We start from the raw sequence: 18,545 nt of genomic DNA, 5'->3' as shown, positions 1-18,545 counted from the left end.
AGAAAATTAAATCTTCAGGAAGTTTGAAATAATGCAGTCAATTTTTTTACCATGTTTGTCAAAACTTGAATAAAAACTGAAGTGTTCCTCCTAAGAGGATTATGAAATGGAGAGCAATCTGTTCAGAAGTAAAAACATAATTTTACTTTCTATTTCAGAAAACATGGTGAAGTCCAAAAAGTTTAGGACTGTGTATTTTATAATGCTGGATTTTCTACTGAAACAATGTAGAATATATAGTGGTATAGAAGTAGCTACTGAATTAAGAGTAGAAAGAGATGGAAGTGGTAGAAGACTACTGTGGACTGAAAACTGAGATTAGTTTGCGTTATGTGAGTTTGGTATCATTACCATCAAGTTTAATATAGTGAAGAATTTTTTTTTTCTTGTGGGAAGGTAAGCATTTTCAAATTATATAAATGGTCATTGGTTGCTGTTCTTCCTGCTTTACATTTCCTCTGCAGTAAATATATAAGCTGTTACATGGCCACCACTTTAAGTGTTGGCTTCTTACATATTTTATACAAAAAGTTTGACCTTAATGATTGAAAAGCAAGCATGTGCTTTGCTTACTGCAGAACAAGGATGTGTTTACAAGATGGTTCTCAAAAAAAATTTATAGGAAAAATTAATAAATTTGCATTTCTTATTGCAGGTTTGCACTTTCTTTTAGACATCTGGGACCATGTTCTATGCCCACTTTGTCCTGAGCAAGCGTGGGCCGCTGGCCAAAATCTGGCTGGCGGCCCACTGGGATAAGAAGCTAACCAAAGCCCATGTTTTTGAATGTAATCTGGAGAGCAGTGTGGAGAGTATCATTTCACCAAAGGTATATATTTTACACTGATGTAATGTTATCTTGTAGTGAAAAGAAATTGTGTGTACAAGTGGTAGTTACTGTTTGGGTCACTGAAACAAAATTATTAACATTGCTATTTTAAAAGGTTGGTTCAGATATGAAGTACCCTGTTGGCTCTTTTATTCTGAAGAGTGTTTTCTTATCAGTTTTGTAATGCTAAAGTATCATGCAATTTAGTTACAAAATGTTTTGCTTTGCATAACTGAAGGACTTTTATCTTGATGTACTATGCATCATTTAGAAGCTAATGGAAGAGAGGAAAGCCCAGGCTTTTCAAGAAGTAACTTTTACAGGCCTTATACGATGACAGTGCTGCTGTTACTGGGAACTGTAGAAAAAATACTTAAGATATTCTTGTATATACTTGTGATCTAAGTTTAAAGCATGCTTCTGCTTTGCTACAGCAAAAAGATCTGAAATATCGCGGTAGCTTGTAATGTTACTGGTTACACAAGGATATAATAAAAATACTACACTCTAATGTAAAAGCCTTTCGTTTGAAGCTTGTAGTCTCTGGTTTTCTGGGAAGTGAAAGATAAAAAAACTGAAAGAATGTAACACTTCTGAATGGCTGTTGTGAAACCAGAGGAAATTTTGAGGAACTTGGGCTTTTAGATGTTTTTTTTCCCCTCTACTACTCATGAAAAGGAAATTTTTCATTTAAGAACTAGTGGACTGATATGGTTGTGACTTTTGTCACATCACAGATGTCTGAATGTCTTATAAGAAAAGGAACTATTTGAAAAACAAAGCTTATTTTTAGCTTTTCTTTTGATTGATAGAAGTATAACAATGTTTCTATAATGCTACTCTGGATTTTGGAAGAGCTGCTAAGTATAAGCAAAAGATGTATAGTACAGTCACAGAGATATTATTTATCCTAAACCAGTGATTTGCTTCCAGCTCTGGAAGGATTTAAAAGATAATGTTCATGGACTCAGTGAACTGCAGCATTCTTTTTGAAAAAGGAGGACTTGATAGGCACTCTTTCATATGTTTAACTTTGTGTAACACTTTCATCAGCTGGAATATTAGGAAGACATTCTCTGCCATAAAAATGTTGAATTCTGAGAGTTTGAGATTAAACCCTTGTGTGCCTTGGTCATTCTGGGAGACAATTATTCTATGCACCCTTCAACACAAGTCTCATGCTCTTTCAAACTAAAGTACTTAAGAAGCATCTGTCCCTCAAATATTTGTCATTTTTCTGTTCTCACAGCAGATAGTCGATTACTACTTAAATGTAGGAAAGCAAGTGAGGTTAAAAAGGAAAGGAACTTAAACTTGTTATAATGTGGCAGTGCTTGTTTATGGACACCCCACCTATTCCACTATTTCTCTCTGATTTTCTCCTTAACTGCAGGATACAAGATGGAAAGGTAACAAGTAACAGTTTTTAACCAAATTTTACTTAACCAAACCATAATTTATGTATTTTTTACTTTTTTCACAATTAAAGTAAAAAAGGTGTCAGAAAAAAGATGTTTTTTGTCTTTTTTTTTTTTTTTTTTTTTACACTAGACAGAGTTCAGGAATTCCTGGAGTGAGCTGCTATAAATTTACTGATATTTGCCAGGTCATCCAAAAAGAATACGTAGAATATGATCTTGAACTGTAGACTTTGTATTCTTTCTTTCTTCAGTTTTCTGCTGATTTTTATACTTGATTTGGATATTTGATGTTACTGCAAAACTTATGCAAAGCTGACAGAAATTTCATTAAAGGGAAAAGAAAGCAAGGCGAAATCTAATTCACTGATTGTGCAATATGTTTTTAGGTGAAGATGGCACTTCGAACTTCAGGACATCTCTTACTAGGTGTTGTTAGAATCTACCACAGGAAAGCAAAATACCTTCTTGCAGACTGTAATGAGGCTTTCATTAAGATTAAGATGGCTTTTCGTCCAGGTATATGTCTTTAAGTACTCTCTGAAAAGTTACGATGTTATACAATGATATTTGTTAAGAAGGTATACAATTCTACCCTCCCATATCTGTAGAAGAATTATGTAAAGTTATGAAGGATTAAAAGAGAAGTTGTTTTCTATAGTGCAGCTTCAGGCTGGCTGTGTTACTGAGTTGTATGTTGAAAACCATCTTTTAATTGATTTCTGAATGAAAATTTTTCCTATTAGCGCTGATCCAGTATAATCTCAATTATGATTTTGGCTTCTGTTGGTGTAGGATGTTAAATGAAAATATACTGCATGGTTTTTACCTTCTGCCACAAGTCTGAAAAAGGCCAGTTGCATGTTCTGAGTAGAAGCACAGAAGGGAGCTTGTTTCCATTAAGGATAAAGATTGCCTTGCCACGAGTTAGAAAAGAAACAGAAATAAGGTGTTTTTTTTGCCACTTTCACATTTTGGTTTCTGGAAATAACATGAGCTGTAATGTGTACAACAAAGATATTTTCCTGTTTGTATATGTGACATGTAACTTCTCCCCTTTGTTGCTTGCTGTAAGATTTTTCCATGAAGATGGGGAGCCATATTAACATCTGAAATGACTTTGCATCCAGCAGTTAATTGTCTTACACATGGTTGATAGTTTTCTTTAATTCTGGCCTGGTTAACATTTTTCTAGTTGAGTGTAGCTGTGTCAGTGACTGCTGGATACTCACAGCTGCTGAATCATGTTCTACCTTTTTAAGTTTGTGAGTGTAATAGATTTAAAAGCTGAACTTAAGACTTTTTTTAAAAGGCAACTCTTGAAAGCCAGCGCAACAGTAAATTTGAGAAAACTTAAGGTATATAATGCCTTTATCTTAATTTCCTGATCTTCGTGTTGTCAATTCAGGCATTGAACTTCATGTAGCTTTCAGTGGCAGTTTGCTGTGACCCTTCTGTTTACTGTTGCATTTAACTTCCCTGGGTGATGACAACATGTAAATTTGTCTTAATTTCACAGGGCTCAATTTTTCCCCATTTTTCCCACTTCCAACAGAGTGCATGTAGAAGGTGAAGTGCCTTAAAACGAGATTTACAAAAAGTGGCATGCTGACCTGAGGCTCTTGTCTTTGTTCTCAGTTTTTTAGCTTTGTGGCTTAGGAATTGGCTTGATCTTTGCTTTGAGAATCATTTACATGTTTGTTTTAAGCAGCCAGGTAAAACAGGTAAAAATGTTGGATAGCCCTGAAAGGATGGCCTAGGTGTCTCCATCCCTAGCCATGTACCAAGACAAGTAAACTACAGACTCCTGTTTGTTCCTGGGCTCTCTGGACACTGGTTCTTTGATTATCCATTGTGCAGGGGAACACAGTGGGCAGAGTGTTTCTGAAGTATCTGTACCCCAGAATTGCCTGTGTTTTGTGGCTCATAAGGCAGAACATAGATCTCAGATCTGCAAATTACAGAAGAATTGAACCTGCATTTCCCGTGTGCTTTCAAGTGTCCTGACCTCTGAGTCTTTGAATAAAAGAGGCACCAACTACTGGCACTGTCTTTGTGGGATGCCTAATCTGGTAGTCATGCTCTGCGAATGCCCACTGAATAGCAGATTAAGCATCTTGGGAGGACAAGGAAAGGTATGTATGTGGTGTAGGCCATCCATATGTTTTACATGTAGAAGCCTAAGAGTTTGTGTAGCCCAAGTACAGTCAGTATTGTGCTGGCACTTTCAGAGTTAAGTGAACTGACTACATGACCGAGTAACAAAGTAGTCATGCTGTGTTGCCAACTGCTTTACTCAAACCAAAATATAGGACTAACTAGCTCATCTGGAGCACCATGGTAAAATGATTTTATGGCAGGTACCTGCATAATGTGATGACATACAACACCTGTGTTAGCTGCACAGCTCTGCATTGTGCTACACAAAGATTATGGAGTGATTTGAAACTTCCAGGGTTATACAAAACAATACGAGGGCGGAAGGTATGTATTTTGAATTTGGACCGAATTTCAATACTAATATGATCTAAGGTCTCTTTGTAGGTGTCTAGCATCACTTCGATTTGACAATTTAAAGACAAGAACCTCATGCAGAGAGAACAATGCTGAAGGCACAGGGAAAAAATGCTGTCCTTGTAAGGAATGGGAACTTATGTCTGAGTGTTCTTCTCTGCAGGGGTTGTCGATTTGCCTGAGGAAAACAGAGAGGCTGCTTACAATGCTATTACTTTACCTGAGGAATTCCATGATTTTGACCAACCACTTCCTGATCTAGAGTAAGCTTGGCTTTTTTTTATTTCCATGCAAATGATGTTTGGTTTTAGTTGAGGAGAACCTGGTTTTAAAGAGCAAAAATTTCATTTCTGAATTAAAAGTCTGTAGGTAACTTGTATTCTTAAGTCTTTTAATATACCAACTATCTTTGTATTGATTTTAAGTTCATAGTAGCATGTAATTTTAACAAAAGTTAAAGCTGTCCTTACAGAAGCTTCTGAAAAACTCAGATATGTATTATAATTTTATTTTTTCTTCTGTGCAAAGCACTCTACATCACATACATTCTCAGGTTAGTTTTGTAGAAATGTCCTTGTTGACCTTCTGTAGTGGCACTTGTAATTCTTAATTTTTTAATACTAATGGGTTACTTGTAAACATAAGAATACAACTTGAATAGTTCTGGATCTTTAAAAAAATTTATATTACCCTTTTGTATTACTCATAATGGAATTTCTGGGATACACTTTAATTTACTCAGTGTTCTATTTAGAGTATATTTATTTGGATACTAATTTGAAACGTCATAAAAATGTTGTATTCTATGAAACGTACCTTAACACACCTCAAAGAGTGTTAACTTGGTACTGTTTCTGGATATACTTTTTGAGAAATTAGTTAATAGCTTTTGAAGGGGGGGAGCATTTTCTTCCTTTATCAGTTTTGCCTTTAAAATTTTGACCCCAACATAACAAGGAGTGAGAGGGGTTACTGATAAGTTTCCCAGAAGCTAACAAAATTTGGATTATAGGTTTTAACCTAATCTTACTGGTTTAAGTAGTGTTTTCTATTTTGTATTTACCATGAGCTTTTTTTTTAAATTAAGTGCATAGTGTACTACTCAGGAACTAATTTCACATTTATCTAAGCAGGCTTTATCTGTTGTTAATTTTGTTTTTAAAAAGGAGATTTTTAATAATTGCCTTCTGTTTGTTTAAGTGATATTGATGTGGCCCAGCAGTTCAGCTTGAACCAGAGTAGAGTGGAAGAAATAACAATGAGAGAAGAAGTAGGCAACATCAGTATTCTTCAGGATAATGACTTTGGTAAAAATTTCATGTATTATTATTTGTTACTAAGTTAGTTTTGGTAACTGTAAAGTTACGGTTTTGCAATTACTGCAGATTTCCCACTAAGCACAAAATATTCTGTGTTTCCATTCATTTAATTCTTAGTTTGTACATGCCAGTTTTTAAAAAAATCCTGTCCTCTAATACTCAGCAAGCTTCTAGCTGCCTATATAAAGCTGAAGAATATTCAGTCATGTTAATTAGTGAACTGCTATTTCAATTATAATTTGCAGAATCTGGTCTGAGTATGAAGTCAGCCATTGCTTTAATCCTAGGCATGATTTCAGTCAGAAACTTAGGAGATTTCTAAAGCTGAAGCAGTTAGTGATGACTAGTTTACTTGTATCTTTTAAAGGACAGCGTTCTAAGATATGACTCAAACCTGAAGACAGTTGTATTTGAACATCTGGTTTCCAGAGTACAATCCATAATTTAGTAATATTTTTGAAAGTATAATCTAGATATTGATGGTGGGGTTGATTTGCTCTCTCTACGTGAAGCCCAACCTTGAGGCATAAGGTACAGCTCTTTTGAATTCCTTGGAATTCTTTAGTTTCAGTACAACTAAAATTTAGTAGGATCTTGTTCAAATAAATTTTAAAAAGTATAATAAAATGCTTTGAAGAAGATATGGTTATTTTTATAATTGTTTGAACAGTATTTTTGCTATAGTATTGCTAGGCATAATTCCTTACATCTTGTCATTAACTCTGCTATAAAGATAACTTGAAGTTTGGTCTTAAATTTGGGCCTTTGATTAGCTAGGTCTCTTGCATCTTGGTTCTTTAGCATTTACAGTAGTGAAATTGTATTCTTGCAGGTGACTTTGGGATGGATGATCGTGAGATGATGAGAGAAGGTAGTGCATTTGAGGATGACATGCTAGTGAGCACCAGTGCTTCCAATCTCCTGCTGGAACCTGAACAGAGCACCAGTCACCTCAATGAGAAATCTAATCACCTGGAATATGAGGACCAATACAAAGATGATAATTTTGGAGAAGGAAATGATGGTGGAATATTGGGTATGTCTGAGAAACTTGTTTTTCCTCTGTCCTACCTTCTGCCTCAATAGTTCTTGGGGGGCATGGAAGGGAGGTTGTTTCTTTTGTTGCCAGGGTCCCTCTCTAAGTTATGCTTTCAGCAGTGGAATTCCGGTTTGAGTGCTACAGCAGTATAGATGATGTGCAGCCTGTTAAGTGTTGGCATATTTTGGATTGAGTAAAATTAAATAATCTAGAGTTTTTCCATTCTGTACATAATGTTCTTTAGAGAAAAATCAGTATGCATTTCTTCTTGTTCCTTGACTTATTCCAAGGGCTTAATATGTTGAGAATTGTATTGAGTGCTTCTCTGTGAAGTACTAAAAAACCTAGTAGGATGCAAATATGTGGCAAGTGTATTGTGATAAAGGTTATCTGTAAGCTCAAAATTTGAGCTGAAATATGCCTTGAAAACACTCCTAGTTGCTTTTGTCTCAGCATTGTAAGTAGAGGTATCTCTAACCTTTGCACTTTTATCTATATTGTCATAAATCTGCCTGTACTTGTTTCATGAATTTGTGGATGCAAAACTGATTCTTCTTTCAAATGGTTGTTTCAGATGACAAACTCCTCAGTAATAATGATGGTGGCATTTTTGATGACCCACCTGCACTCTCAGAAAGTGGAGTAATGATGCCAGAGCAGCCTCCCCACGATGATATGGATGATGATGATAATGTATCAAGTGAGTATTATCTAGGGCTAGATCTAGAATTACTTGTTTCCAACTAATCTAATTGGGATGCTAATTCCTTAAAAGCATCTTGAACTCAGAAGTATGTGTCCTGTATCCTGTGGTAAACGACTTTAAGGTGTGGAGGAGGGGATGGGAAGGATTAGCACAGTTTCTTCATATTTTGGCAGTAGTGCAAGATACTTGTTCTAATTGGCAGTGGGTGGACCGGACAGCCCAGACTCGGTAGATCCAGTTGAACCGTTACCAACTATGACTGATCAGACAACGCTTGTTCCCAATGAAGAGGAAGCTTTTGCTCTGGAGCCTATTGACATAACGGGTGAGTAAGCTGTTTGGGAATATTTCCCTTGGCTCGTCAGAGATCACCTTACCTTACTGGAGTGGAAATGAATGTCTAGCATTGCTGCTGACTTCTCAGTTAGAAGAGAAACCAGCGACCAAGTGCTGAATTTCTTTTATTCTAACAGTAGCCTTCCAGTACTTTCCAGGTAGGTAGGTAGCTTATGGTGATGGTCTTGGAGGATACTAGTTTGTAGTTTCTGCAGTCGATATGTATAGTGGCATGGTACTCTAGCTTTTGATAAACATGCTGGTTAAAATAACAGTGAGTTGGGATAGAACTCATCATGTCTTTAATTCTAATACAGTATCTCTAGTGCGACACTGTTCTTGATACATTGTATTTGATGACCAGGAGTGACTGTTTACATGGAAAATGAGTGCTCTTCTAGTGGTTCATAGCTTTAATGAATTGCTGAATTCAGGAGGTGCATCTTTATATTTGAAGTTATACTAAATAGTGAAATCTCTTGGGGTTTTTTCTAATGCAAGACACTTTATTATTTTAACTGGTACTGTGTTTGGCTCATTATAAACAGATCCCTGCTTTATTTAAACAAATAAGATCTGGAAAAAATGTAGTTTGTCCTGTGTTTTCAGACTGAACTCCAGGCCCTGATTTACTGCTTGGCCAATTAAAAAGCCCTAGCACTGCCCTCTGGCGGCACGCTAGCAACAGAGGTCCTAGCTGATCCACTGGGACCAGCAAAGACAGCGTTTGCCAGAGCTTCAGGGTCTGCTGCAGAGTGCCAGGCTGTAAGCAGTTTACAGTAAAGTCATTCTAGAGCAGGATGAGAGGTACAGGTAAGATAACCACCCACATTAACACTTCCAAAGCTCAGATAGGGCTTAGGGGAAAAACTTGGTATGGTATTTTGACTCTTTGGACAGAGGGACCCTTATATCTCAGGGGCTTGCTACTGAAGAACACCAACCTGAGAAGCAAGCCATGAGGGAGGGAGGCATGTGGAGCTGATGATGTTGAGATTTAAGTAGATTCAGTAGAACTACAGGTATACACAGAAGAATTTGTAGGTTATGGGACAGCATTCTCAGTGTTTGTCTTTTCATAGCGCTTATAGCTTTTCATTCCTTCTCCCAAAGCCAACATGGCCTTAGATTCTTGAGGCAGCTTTATACATGGGCAAATAAGACCTATAGAGAACCTGCAAGATTATTCTACAGTGTGGTATCTGTTTGAGCTAACCTTCATTACATGCTAAAAATCTCAACAGTCAAGGAAACCAAAGCAAAGAGGAAGAGAAAGCTGATTGTGGACAGCGTGAAAGAACTGGATAGCAAGACTATTCGAGCCCAATTAAGTGACTACTCTGATATTGTTACCACTTTGGACTTGGCACCTCCTACTAAGAAACTGATGATGTGGAAAGAAACTGGTGGAGTTGAAAAGCTTTTCTCTTTGCCTGCACAGCCTCTGTGGAATAACAGGCTACTGAAGGTAATGTTTTTGTGCAGGTTCATTTCTAAATGAACTATATTCAGGATTGTGCCTCATATAAAATAAACATTGGCATATGAATAGTGATATAGTGATAGCAGTATTTATAATTTTTTTAAAAAAAATCTCATTAAAACAACTAAGATAATGCCAATACTTAAAATATTTATCAATAACAGAAATAAATTATTTCTTAGAATGTTACTACTGTTGGAGAGGAGCTTAAAAATGGAAAAGAAAGATGGCCTGTAATTAATTGACCTGAAATGAAATTAAGAACACTGAGAACTACAATGGTGAATAATGTAACCTTTCCTCTGTAGCTCTTTACTCGTTGTCTTACACCGCTGGTACCAGAAGACCTAAGAAAGAGGAGGAAAGGTGGGGAAGCTGACAACCTCGATGAGTTCCTTAAAGACTTTGAAAACCCAGAGGTTCCCAGAGAGGAGCAGCAGCAACAACAGCAACAGCAGCAACGAGATGTCATTGGTTTGTGTCTTGGCAATGATGCTGTGCTTTCCTTTAGAGCTTATTTTTCTCCTTGGTACTTTATATTAAGTCACCAAAGATTGTGAATTAAGCAGAGATCTTTGTAATGGTTATGTAGCTTGATACACAGTCTGTAACTTAAAATAGCATCTTTTTTCCTAGAAGTAGAGGACACTTAGAGATTCAGTTTGATCCAGTGGATTAAAAATGGGTATTGGATTGGGTTGTGTACACATCTATACCAATTCTGTTGAAGTCACTGCAAAAGCTATGCAAGCAGATTAGACTTAGTAATGTAATTTGACACTGTACTAAAGTATCTAAACCTGAGTTTGTTGTGGAATATAGATGAACCTATTCTGGAAGAACCAAGTCGTTTACAAGAATCAATGATGGAAGGCAGCAGAACCAACCTGGATGAATCTGTTATGCCACCCCCACCACCTCAGACAGGTGTTAAACGCAAACTGCAGCAAGTAGAACCAGAGCCAGTGTTACCTGTGAGTAAGATTTTTTTTTTTTTTTTTTTTTTTTTTTTTTTTTTTTTTTGAGACTAAGAATTGGGTAGTGTCCTTGAGCAGGAAGTGACACAGATTGGAGGCACTAGATTTCTGTGGTGTTGTGAGATGTGCTGGAGTAGTATCATAATCTTTGTCCCTGGGTAGTCTTTACGGTGTTTTTCTGAAATGGAGAGCTTACTGAAACATTTAAAATGCAGGTAGGATAAAGAAATGGCACGGTTTCCTCTGGAACAAGTGTTCAAAGAGTAAAGTGTATTGCACACAAAATTCTTCAAAGTGACAAAGTTCTTCTGCTTGGCAAGTGTATACAAACAGCTTTCACTGATGAAGAGAGGACTGTGCTAGCTGCACCACTTTCCTTTTTTAAAATAGTCCTAGTGTTCCAGGGTTAAGGGTTAAAGAAAAACTTTGATCTTCAGAAGAGATTTCCTAGTTGAGTTATGGAGTAGACTTGGAAACTATTGTCTACATCTTCTGTAAAAGCTATTATGCAGTATGAAAGGAAATGGTATTTGTGCAGGGGAGATGAAATGGGCAAAATGAAAGGTGTATTCTTTTTCTGAATGCTAACCTGGTGAGAACAGTCCTGGTTTATGCTGTCTTTCTCATATTTGTGCAATTTTTTAATCCCACTTTTCACGTATTTCTTGGTTAACAGGTTGTTCACTGTAGAATGACACTGTTAGATGTGACAGTGTCTTACTAAAAAGGGTGGCAGCTGCTGCTCTTCTTGGCCATGTTGCCAATGACATTGTGAGATTGGCATTGGCTGTTTATACTTTCTACTGAAGTCAATGGTATTGGTGTGTGCTGGGAATTCTTTGATCATGCCAACCAAGTCAGGCCTCTAGCAACATAACTGTAGTGATACCTGCTGTATGACTCTGAAACAGAAGTTAGCTTGAGCCTTTTTAGGTTATGTGTAGAAACAGTTTCAGGTGTCAAGGTAACTTTACTGGCAACACTTAACTGTGTATAGGGGGAGAATACTGTATATTAATTTTATTAAAACTGACTACATAAATTCTGTTAAACTGCTCTTCTGGATTTTCCTCTTGATATAAATATCATCTGAGAATGATAATTGAGCACCAAAGTCACTCCTACATTTTTGGAAACTTTACAACGTAGCTACATTTTAATGCCTTTATGCTTGTATTGCAAAGAACAACATTTTGATATTTTGAAGATGTCTTCCTCCAGTGAGTTGAAGTGTGTTCATGTAGCACTGCATCTGGTTATGTGGGATTTTAAAGTTGCATGTAATGATCCAAGAAATGAGCTCAGTAGTTTGGATGGTGGACTAAGTGAAGTTACTGGAAAGCCTTTTTTCTAGAGTGGTATTGTAATTTCTGGTTTGAATAAAATCTAAAGGATACATGGATGCACAGCAAAACAAAACGTATTGCTTTTCATTTTTCAGAAATGAAAAACTCTTGACAAACAGCTAAGATTTAGAGACTTGGGTTTTGTGAAACTAGTTTGTAGCATCAGCAGTATATTGTAAAAGCATGGATAAAATGATGCTGCCTAACTGTATTGTATACCCTTAAAGCATCCACCATCACAACAGCTGGAAATACCGCCTGTCGAAATGCCTCCAGAGGAGCCCCAAAACATCTGCCAGCTAATACCAGAGCTAGAGCTTCTGCCAGAAAAAGAGAAGGAGAAGGAAAAGGAAAAAGAGGAGGAGGAGGAAGAGGAGGTAAGAACTCTGTAGAAAGGGTTTGTGTGTTCCCCAGCACTGTTTGACTTTAGATTAATTAAATTAATAAATAAGTCTTCAGTCATTGCTTGGGAAATTATAACTTTGGAAATGTAGATTTTTAAATTATTCCATGCCCATTTTATATTATTTACATTATTCCATTTCATAAATTGTGGAGCTGCTTTGAATTAGAGGGTTCTCCTGTTCTCACACATGATTGTATTAAATCAGTCTATGATGCCTTATACAAGAAGTTTTGAACTCGGTTTTATGTATTTATATTTTAAATAGTTCATGACACTTAATAAAGGATAGGTTTTTGTAAGAAAACAGTCCCTATCCTAATGTGATAAATGAAGTTGTTTCTTAACTACAGTATTTAATATTCTTATTTAATATTCTGAGGATATCAAAACAAAATTAATTGATTCTTTTTATTTTACATCTAAAATGCATAGTATTCAATTAGTTTTATAAAATCTGTTTTGTTGGAAAAAAAATTTATCTGGACATGTCAAGTTTCCTTCTGTAACAAGTTTTATGTATGAAGAAATGTGAATTACTTTAGTCAAGATGACTTTCCTAGCTATGTAAAAAGCTGTTAAAATAGACTCTTTTCAGTTGGAAGGGACTTACAATGATCATATAGTCCAACTGCCTGACCATTTCAAGATGTTGATGGATGCAGAGAAAAGTTACTTTAAAGGTAGTACAGTGAAGAGGAGGAAATACATGCTGACTTAGTTTTGAGAAATTAAAAAAAAAAAAATGGCTTAGCAGTTTTTCTGCATAAATTGAGGTTCTTGATTTCAAGACTGGAAACAAAGCAGATACTGCTTGCATGTGTCACTTTTATGGTAATTTTTTTAAATTCCTGATTCAAAATAGATTTTATTGTAAAAGCCATATATAATGCATCTTCCATAAACAAGTACTGCTCTGTGTAGGTGACATGGGGAACTGAGTTGTTATAGGTGACCCTCACAACTTCTAGCAGCAACCCATTTTCTTTTTCAATGGTTCTGTTTCCACAGTGAAATGAGAACATGTCTGTGTTTATTGATGTTTGCAAAAATAAAAGCATTGCTGATACTGCACAGGTTCAGTACTTGAAGTCCTAGATTAGACTGAAATGTCTCTTCTCATTCAGCTATAATGACTGAACTTCTTTGTTTTACTAATTGTCAGCATAATATTTTGAGTATAGTCAGTGGCAAGCAACCTTACTATGGTACATCATTTACATTTGTGCCTTTCTCTGTCCCACTTCCTGCCTCTCCTGGATGTATCCTGTGACTCAAGTTATCTAAGCCTTCTGACTTGATCAAAAGAAAAAAGCTGCAGTGATAACTAGAAATGTTTTTAATTTCATAACTCAGTGGATGAAAAGATTATTGTTTTGTAAATGTGTGAATTTTGTACACTTGCAGGAAGAAGACGGCACAGGGGGTGATCAGGATCAAGAAGAAAGGAGATGGAACAAGAGAACTCAACAAATGCTTCATGGACTTCAGGTACACATGATAATTTGATTTATATTAAAGTAGTTTTTGAGTGTGCCCACCAACACTTTTGACTAGAGTTAAAAGGTTAAGAGTGGGGGTTTTTTTGCAGTAGATGTTACAGACTACGTAGTTCAGTCTTGGAGGGGAAGAAAAATGCATGTAACTGATTAAATCATAATACAACTGTCACTCTTCTCCCAGGAACTTTTGAAGTAAAATTTTTTGCTTAAATCTTTTTTAGCCTTTATGGTCACACTTGGTGTACAAGTTAGACTCCCAGAAATTAAAATTTTAAAATGATTTGGTTTGTGGTTTTAATCAAACCTTAACACCTCTGACTTTGTGCTATGTGACCCTAGGCAAACCTCATCAAGGTCTAGGGATAAAACCATTTTACTGGATGTTTACTCCCAGCTAGGCTAGTTTGAAAATTTCCATGCTATGATAACCTGAATCTATAACAACTGTGGGAAACTGACCTTGGCTGAGGTACAGCATTACTGTTCAGCATGTGGTTTCAGTCTGCACAGACAGATAATCTTTATAGGATGGATTCTTGCTTGCTAGAACTAAGAGCTTTTTTCTGATAAGATAATTGAACACCCTTAGTATACACTTGAGCTGAAGTGCAGACTGCTGTCCGTTTGCATATAAGTCTCTGTATTTGTACTTCAGACACTGTTGGACTACCTTTGCTTTTCAGTCTAGTTTGTGGCTCCTACCCCTTTGTTCCCTTAAACATTTTGGCAGTTCCTGAGATTCTACTGTCACTGAAGTGTTTCAGTTCCATCTAAGCTGTTTGTTTTCCAAAGTAATCCTCAATTTTCTGTAAAATTGATAGGCTCCATCGCTGCTGATAAAAGTTCATTGTCATTATTGTATCTCTGGAGTTCCAGTATCATAGACGGGGGGAGGGAATGCAGCTGACTTTTCAGTAAACTGAGATGTAATAGTATTTCATATTCTGTCAAGTTTCTCAAAAGTATGATATAATCAAGCAAAATTTTTACATTTCTGGAAAATGTTAGTAGTTAGATTGTAAGAATTACTTGCTTACATCTCTAAACAATGAAACCTTAATTTTAAGCTCATAAATAGTCTTTATGACACTTAAACACACCTAAATTTAGTTCAGATTACATTGTAGACTAATGTGATTTAAGTTAGTGGTTTTGCACACCTGCAAGAATTCTGCTAGTTACAATTTCTAAACTGTTGTTGTGGTTTAACCCTGGTAGTCAGCTCAGCCCCACACAGCTGCTTGCACACTAACCCCTGGTGGGATGAGGGAGAGAATCAGAAGGGTAAAGCAAGAAAACATGTGGGTTGAGATAGCTATTAAACTGTCTAAAGCAACAGTTGTGTGTGCAAGCAAAGCAAATAAGGAATTCATTCACTGCTGCCTAACAGCAGGCAGACATTTAGCCATTTCCAGGAAAGTAGGGCTTCGTTACACATAATGGTTACTTGGGAAGACAAATGTTGTAACCCCAAATGTGCGCACCCCCTCCCTTCTTTCCCCCATTTTTTATTGCTGAGCATGACATCAGATGGTATGGAATATCCCTTTGATCAGTTGGGGTCAGCTGTCCCAGCTGTGTCCCCTCCCACCCTCTTGTGCACCCCCAGCCTACTAGCTCCAAAATAAAAACATTTGCTCCAATCCAAAACATAGCACCATATGAGCTGCTTTGAAGAAAATTAACTCTGTCCCAGCCCAAACCAGTACAACTGTTGCTTAGAAGAAATTTTTAAAGTATACAGATGTTTAGTTGGTAGTGTTGTGTAATGTTTTCCTTTCTCAATGTTTCATCAGTTTCTGAAAAGAGCTTAAGAATTCTCTTCTGGACCATGTCTAGCTGCCTTTTTTTTTTTTCTTCAATTCTTTCTTCCATGTGCTTAAAAGAGGATCACACTGGATGACTGAAACATTAAGTCTGTAATGAAGTTAAGATCTGTTTAATATAAAGTAATTTGGTTTGGCCATCCTAATATCTTTTCATCTAGTAGATATTCCAGAGCAGACGGTTCTGCTTTAAATTGAACACGTCAGTTGTTGTTCTAGCCAGCAAACAGATGTATTTTCCTGAATTTTTTATATTCTAGCCAAGACTTTGAAAAAATGTAAGTGACTTTGGGTACTTAGTTTCAGACAAACAGAGGAATTTAAGAAATAAGCAGGCTTTCAGCTTGGGAAAATTATGCATCTTTTTAGCTCGTGAAATTTTGTTTTAAACAATAGATCATTATTATTTTTGGAGTTATTTTGAGAAATAAACTGTTTAAAAACATTTGTTCTGTAGTCAAAAAATATACTATAAAAACACTACTACAGTGTTTCTGGAGTAAGTTGCACAGATCCAAGACTGATTTTTTTCACATATCTCTGGGAAGCCTACTTTGGTTTCATATAGAAAAAGATCCATATAGAAATTTTCATACACGTGTTGCAATGTCCCCATCAGTGTCGAGTCCTTTCAAATCTCTCACAGCATCCTGGGTGACAACAAACATAATCTTGCCAGTGGATGTTCTTGTTTGTGTGTACTTCTCTATTTAATTTGTGGTATCAATGTTTGTTTTTCAGAGAGCTCTTGCTAAGACTGGAGCGGAATCTATCAGTTTGCTTGAGCTGTGCAGAAATACGAATAGAAAACAAGCAGCTGCAAAATTCTACAGTTTCCTGGTACTTAAAAAGCAGCAAGCTATAGAGCTGACACAGGAGGAGCCTTACAGTGACATCATTGCAACACCTGGTCCCAGATTTCATATTATTTGAATGGTTAGATACAGCAGAGCTAGTGTTTGTTTCACTAGTGCGTACATGTATTGCCCCATCTGTAGGGCCCACAAGACCATTGCAGAAAATTTAGATTTTATTGTCTGTATAAAGTCCTTGGTTTTCTTTTTGGGTTATTTTGGTTTTTGTATTTTAAATTTACCACTTAAATTTTTAGTGAAACTGCTGGGGTGGGTGACTTGAGTTCTAACTGCAGAAACGAGACAGCTCAAGGACCCAGATGAAGATTGTTTTAACAACTCAGAGCAGATGTGTGCAATATTCGTGCATGTAATGTTGAGTATCGATGAAGATGTCTTACGATAATTTGACTAGTTGATTGAATAGTGATATTTTTAACCTATACAAGTAAACCTGAATGGCCAACCTATTGTCTGATTAAAAACTTTGCCAAACTCGTCTAAAATGTTCAGTCTGCTTCTCATAGTAGTGGGTTTTTCTCCCCTTCCCTAGATCTTTGTGCATACCGTGGGTCTCTTAAAGCTGCCAATATGAAAGGTAGTGCCTGATATGTCAGCTTGCGTTGTCACTGCATTTTTGCAGTCAGATTTTTGTAGCCCTTGATGCTAAGGGGAAACGGGTGTCTGTGGAAAGCACTTCCTCTATGTGATACTATTGCATACATGAAAGGACAGAACATGTGTTAGGCATTTTAGACGAAACATTCCTTTTCACTTGTCACCTCATTATGGTCCACTACTGATAATGGCTAATCACTGTTAATAAGCGTCAAATAAAAACTCTAAGTCATTTCATTTAAACCTTTAAGATATCAGAATGCTTTAGGTTTGTTAGAGCTGTATATAAACTCCAGACTTTTTAAAACAGACTTCTAGATTGTAAATTATCTGATTTTTATTAAGTGGGCATATGGGAATAAGAATAAGAGAAATTGAACAGATTGCCTTTGTAAAGATGCTAAATTCAGATACCACCTGTACCGAAAGGGCAGCAAACTTGAATATACAGTACAAACGGGCACAGTTCCACTTAATTGTGTAGTGTGTTAATTAATGGCTCTTTGGATATATTTATGGTTTTAGTATTAATTTTTCCAGTAATGCACACTCCTGTGTTCAAAACATTTTATCTGTTTTGCAAAAGAAGTCCCACTTGATTTTACTTATAAAGAATGAAGCTTTACTGTTAGACCAGGTAGCACCAGAAATTATGTGAATATGTTGATTATAGAAACCTGTCTTAACTTTTTTTAGGGCAAAATTATTCACACTGAAGGTTCTGGTTTTAATGTTGGCACTTTTGTGAAATAATTTTGGGACTCTGAAATTTCAGTGTATACTCAACTGTAAAATTATGTGAATGTTTTAAAAAAATCTGAGACTACATAATAACCATGTTTTAATAATCCTTGGAAAAGTTAATTGTATAAAGTTACTGCAGCTTTATTTTCAACATGATGTGCCTGTAAAACCATGATTTTTTTTCCCCTTTGTAAAAAGAGACATTGTAGATAACTTGAATGTTTAATTATAGAAAAGGTCATTAGTTTCTTGTTATACATTTTTAGTCTGGTTTTGTTGCTTTTCAAGGTTAATATTCTTGAAAATAGTCGATGCTGTTATGTATAACTTTTCTAATAAAAGTTGTGTTATAAGCTGTTATGTATTAGCTCTGTATCTTGTTTGAACACCTTTCACTTATGTAGTAGGGACCTAGCATTTACAGGTTGCTTGTTTTGGTATTAGGAGTGGAAGGGTAATAATTTAGCTCTTTGAGTGATTTAAAGCTTGAATATGTAAACCGATTTTCTTGCCATTAGGAAGGAAGACTTACTTTACTAGCCGCGCTGTGGTTTTGTTCAAGCGTTCTATGCTAGGAATGTCTGTGTAGAAAATCAGGGGAGACTGTCTATAAAATGTGATTCATCTCCAT

General features: G+C 36.2%; 1 protein-coding gene across 1 annotated transcript; it reads left to right on the top strand.

Annotated features, from left to right (window-relative positions):
- Nucleotides 1-660: 660 nt before the first annotated feature.
- Nucleotides 661-18,271, top strand: RAD21 (RAD21 cohesin complex component). The gene is made up of 13 exons (XM_026842516.1): nucleotides 661-829; nucleotides 2,637-2,766; nucleotides 4,925-5,024; nucleotides 5,962-6,068; nucleotides 6,913-7,116; nucleotides 7,694-7,819; nucleotides 8,028-8,150; nucleotides 9,406-9,629; nucleotides 9,953-10,118; nucleotides 10,467-10,618; nucleotides 12,195-12,344; nucleotides 13,778-13,861; nucleotides 16,440-18,271. Exons 1-13 carry the CDS (start codon nucleotides 686-688, stop codon nucleotides 16,629-16,631), a joined length of 1,902 nt encoding a protein of 633 aa, XP_026698317.1. The 5' UTR covers nucleotides 661-685; the 3' UTR covers nucleotides 16,632-18,271.
- The last annotated feature ends 274 nt before the right edge of the window (nucleotides 18,272-18,545 follow it).

This window comes from Athene cunicularia, assembly GCF_003259725.1.
Source record: "Athene cunicularia isolate RWA chromosome 2 unlocalized genomic scaffold, athCun1 chr2_part1, whole genome shotgun sequence".
In the NCBI taxonomy this organism is placed as follows: Eukaryota; Metazoa; Chordata; class Aves; order Strigiformes; family Strigidae; genus Athene; species Athene cunicularia.
The sequence above is the reverse complement of the archived record's forward strand: the minus strand, read 5'-3'. Positions and strand labels throughout refer to the sequence as shown.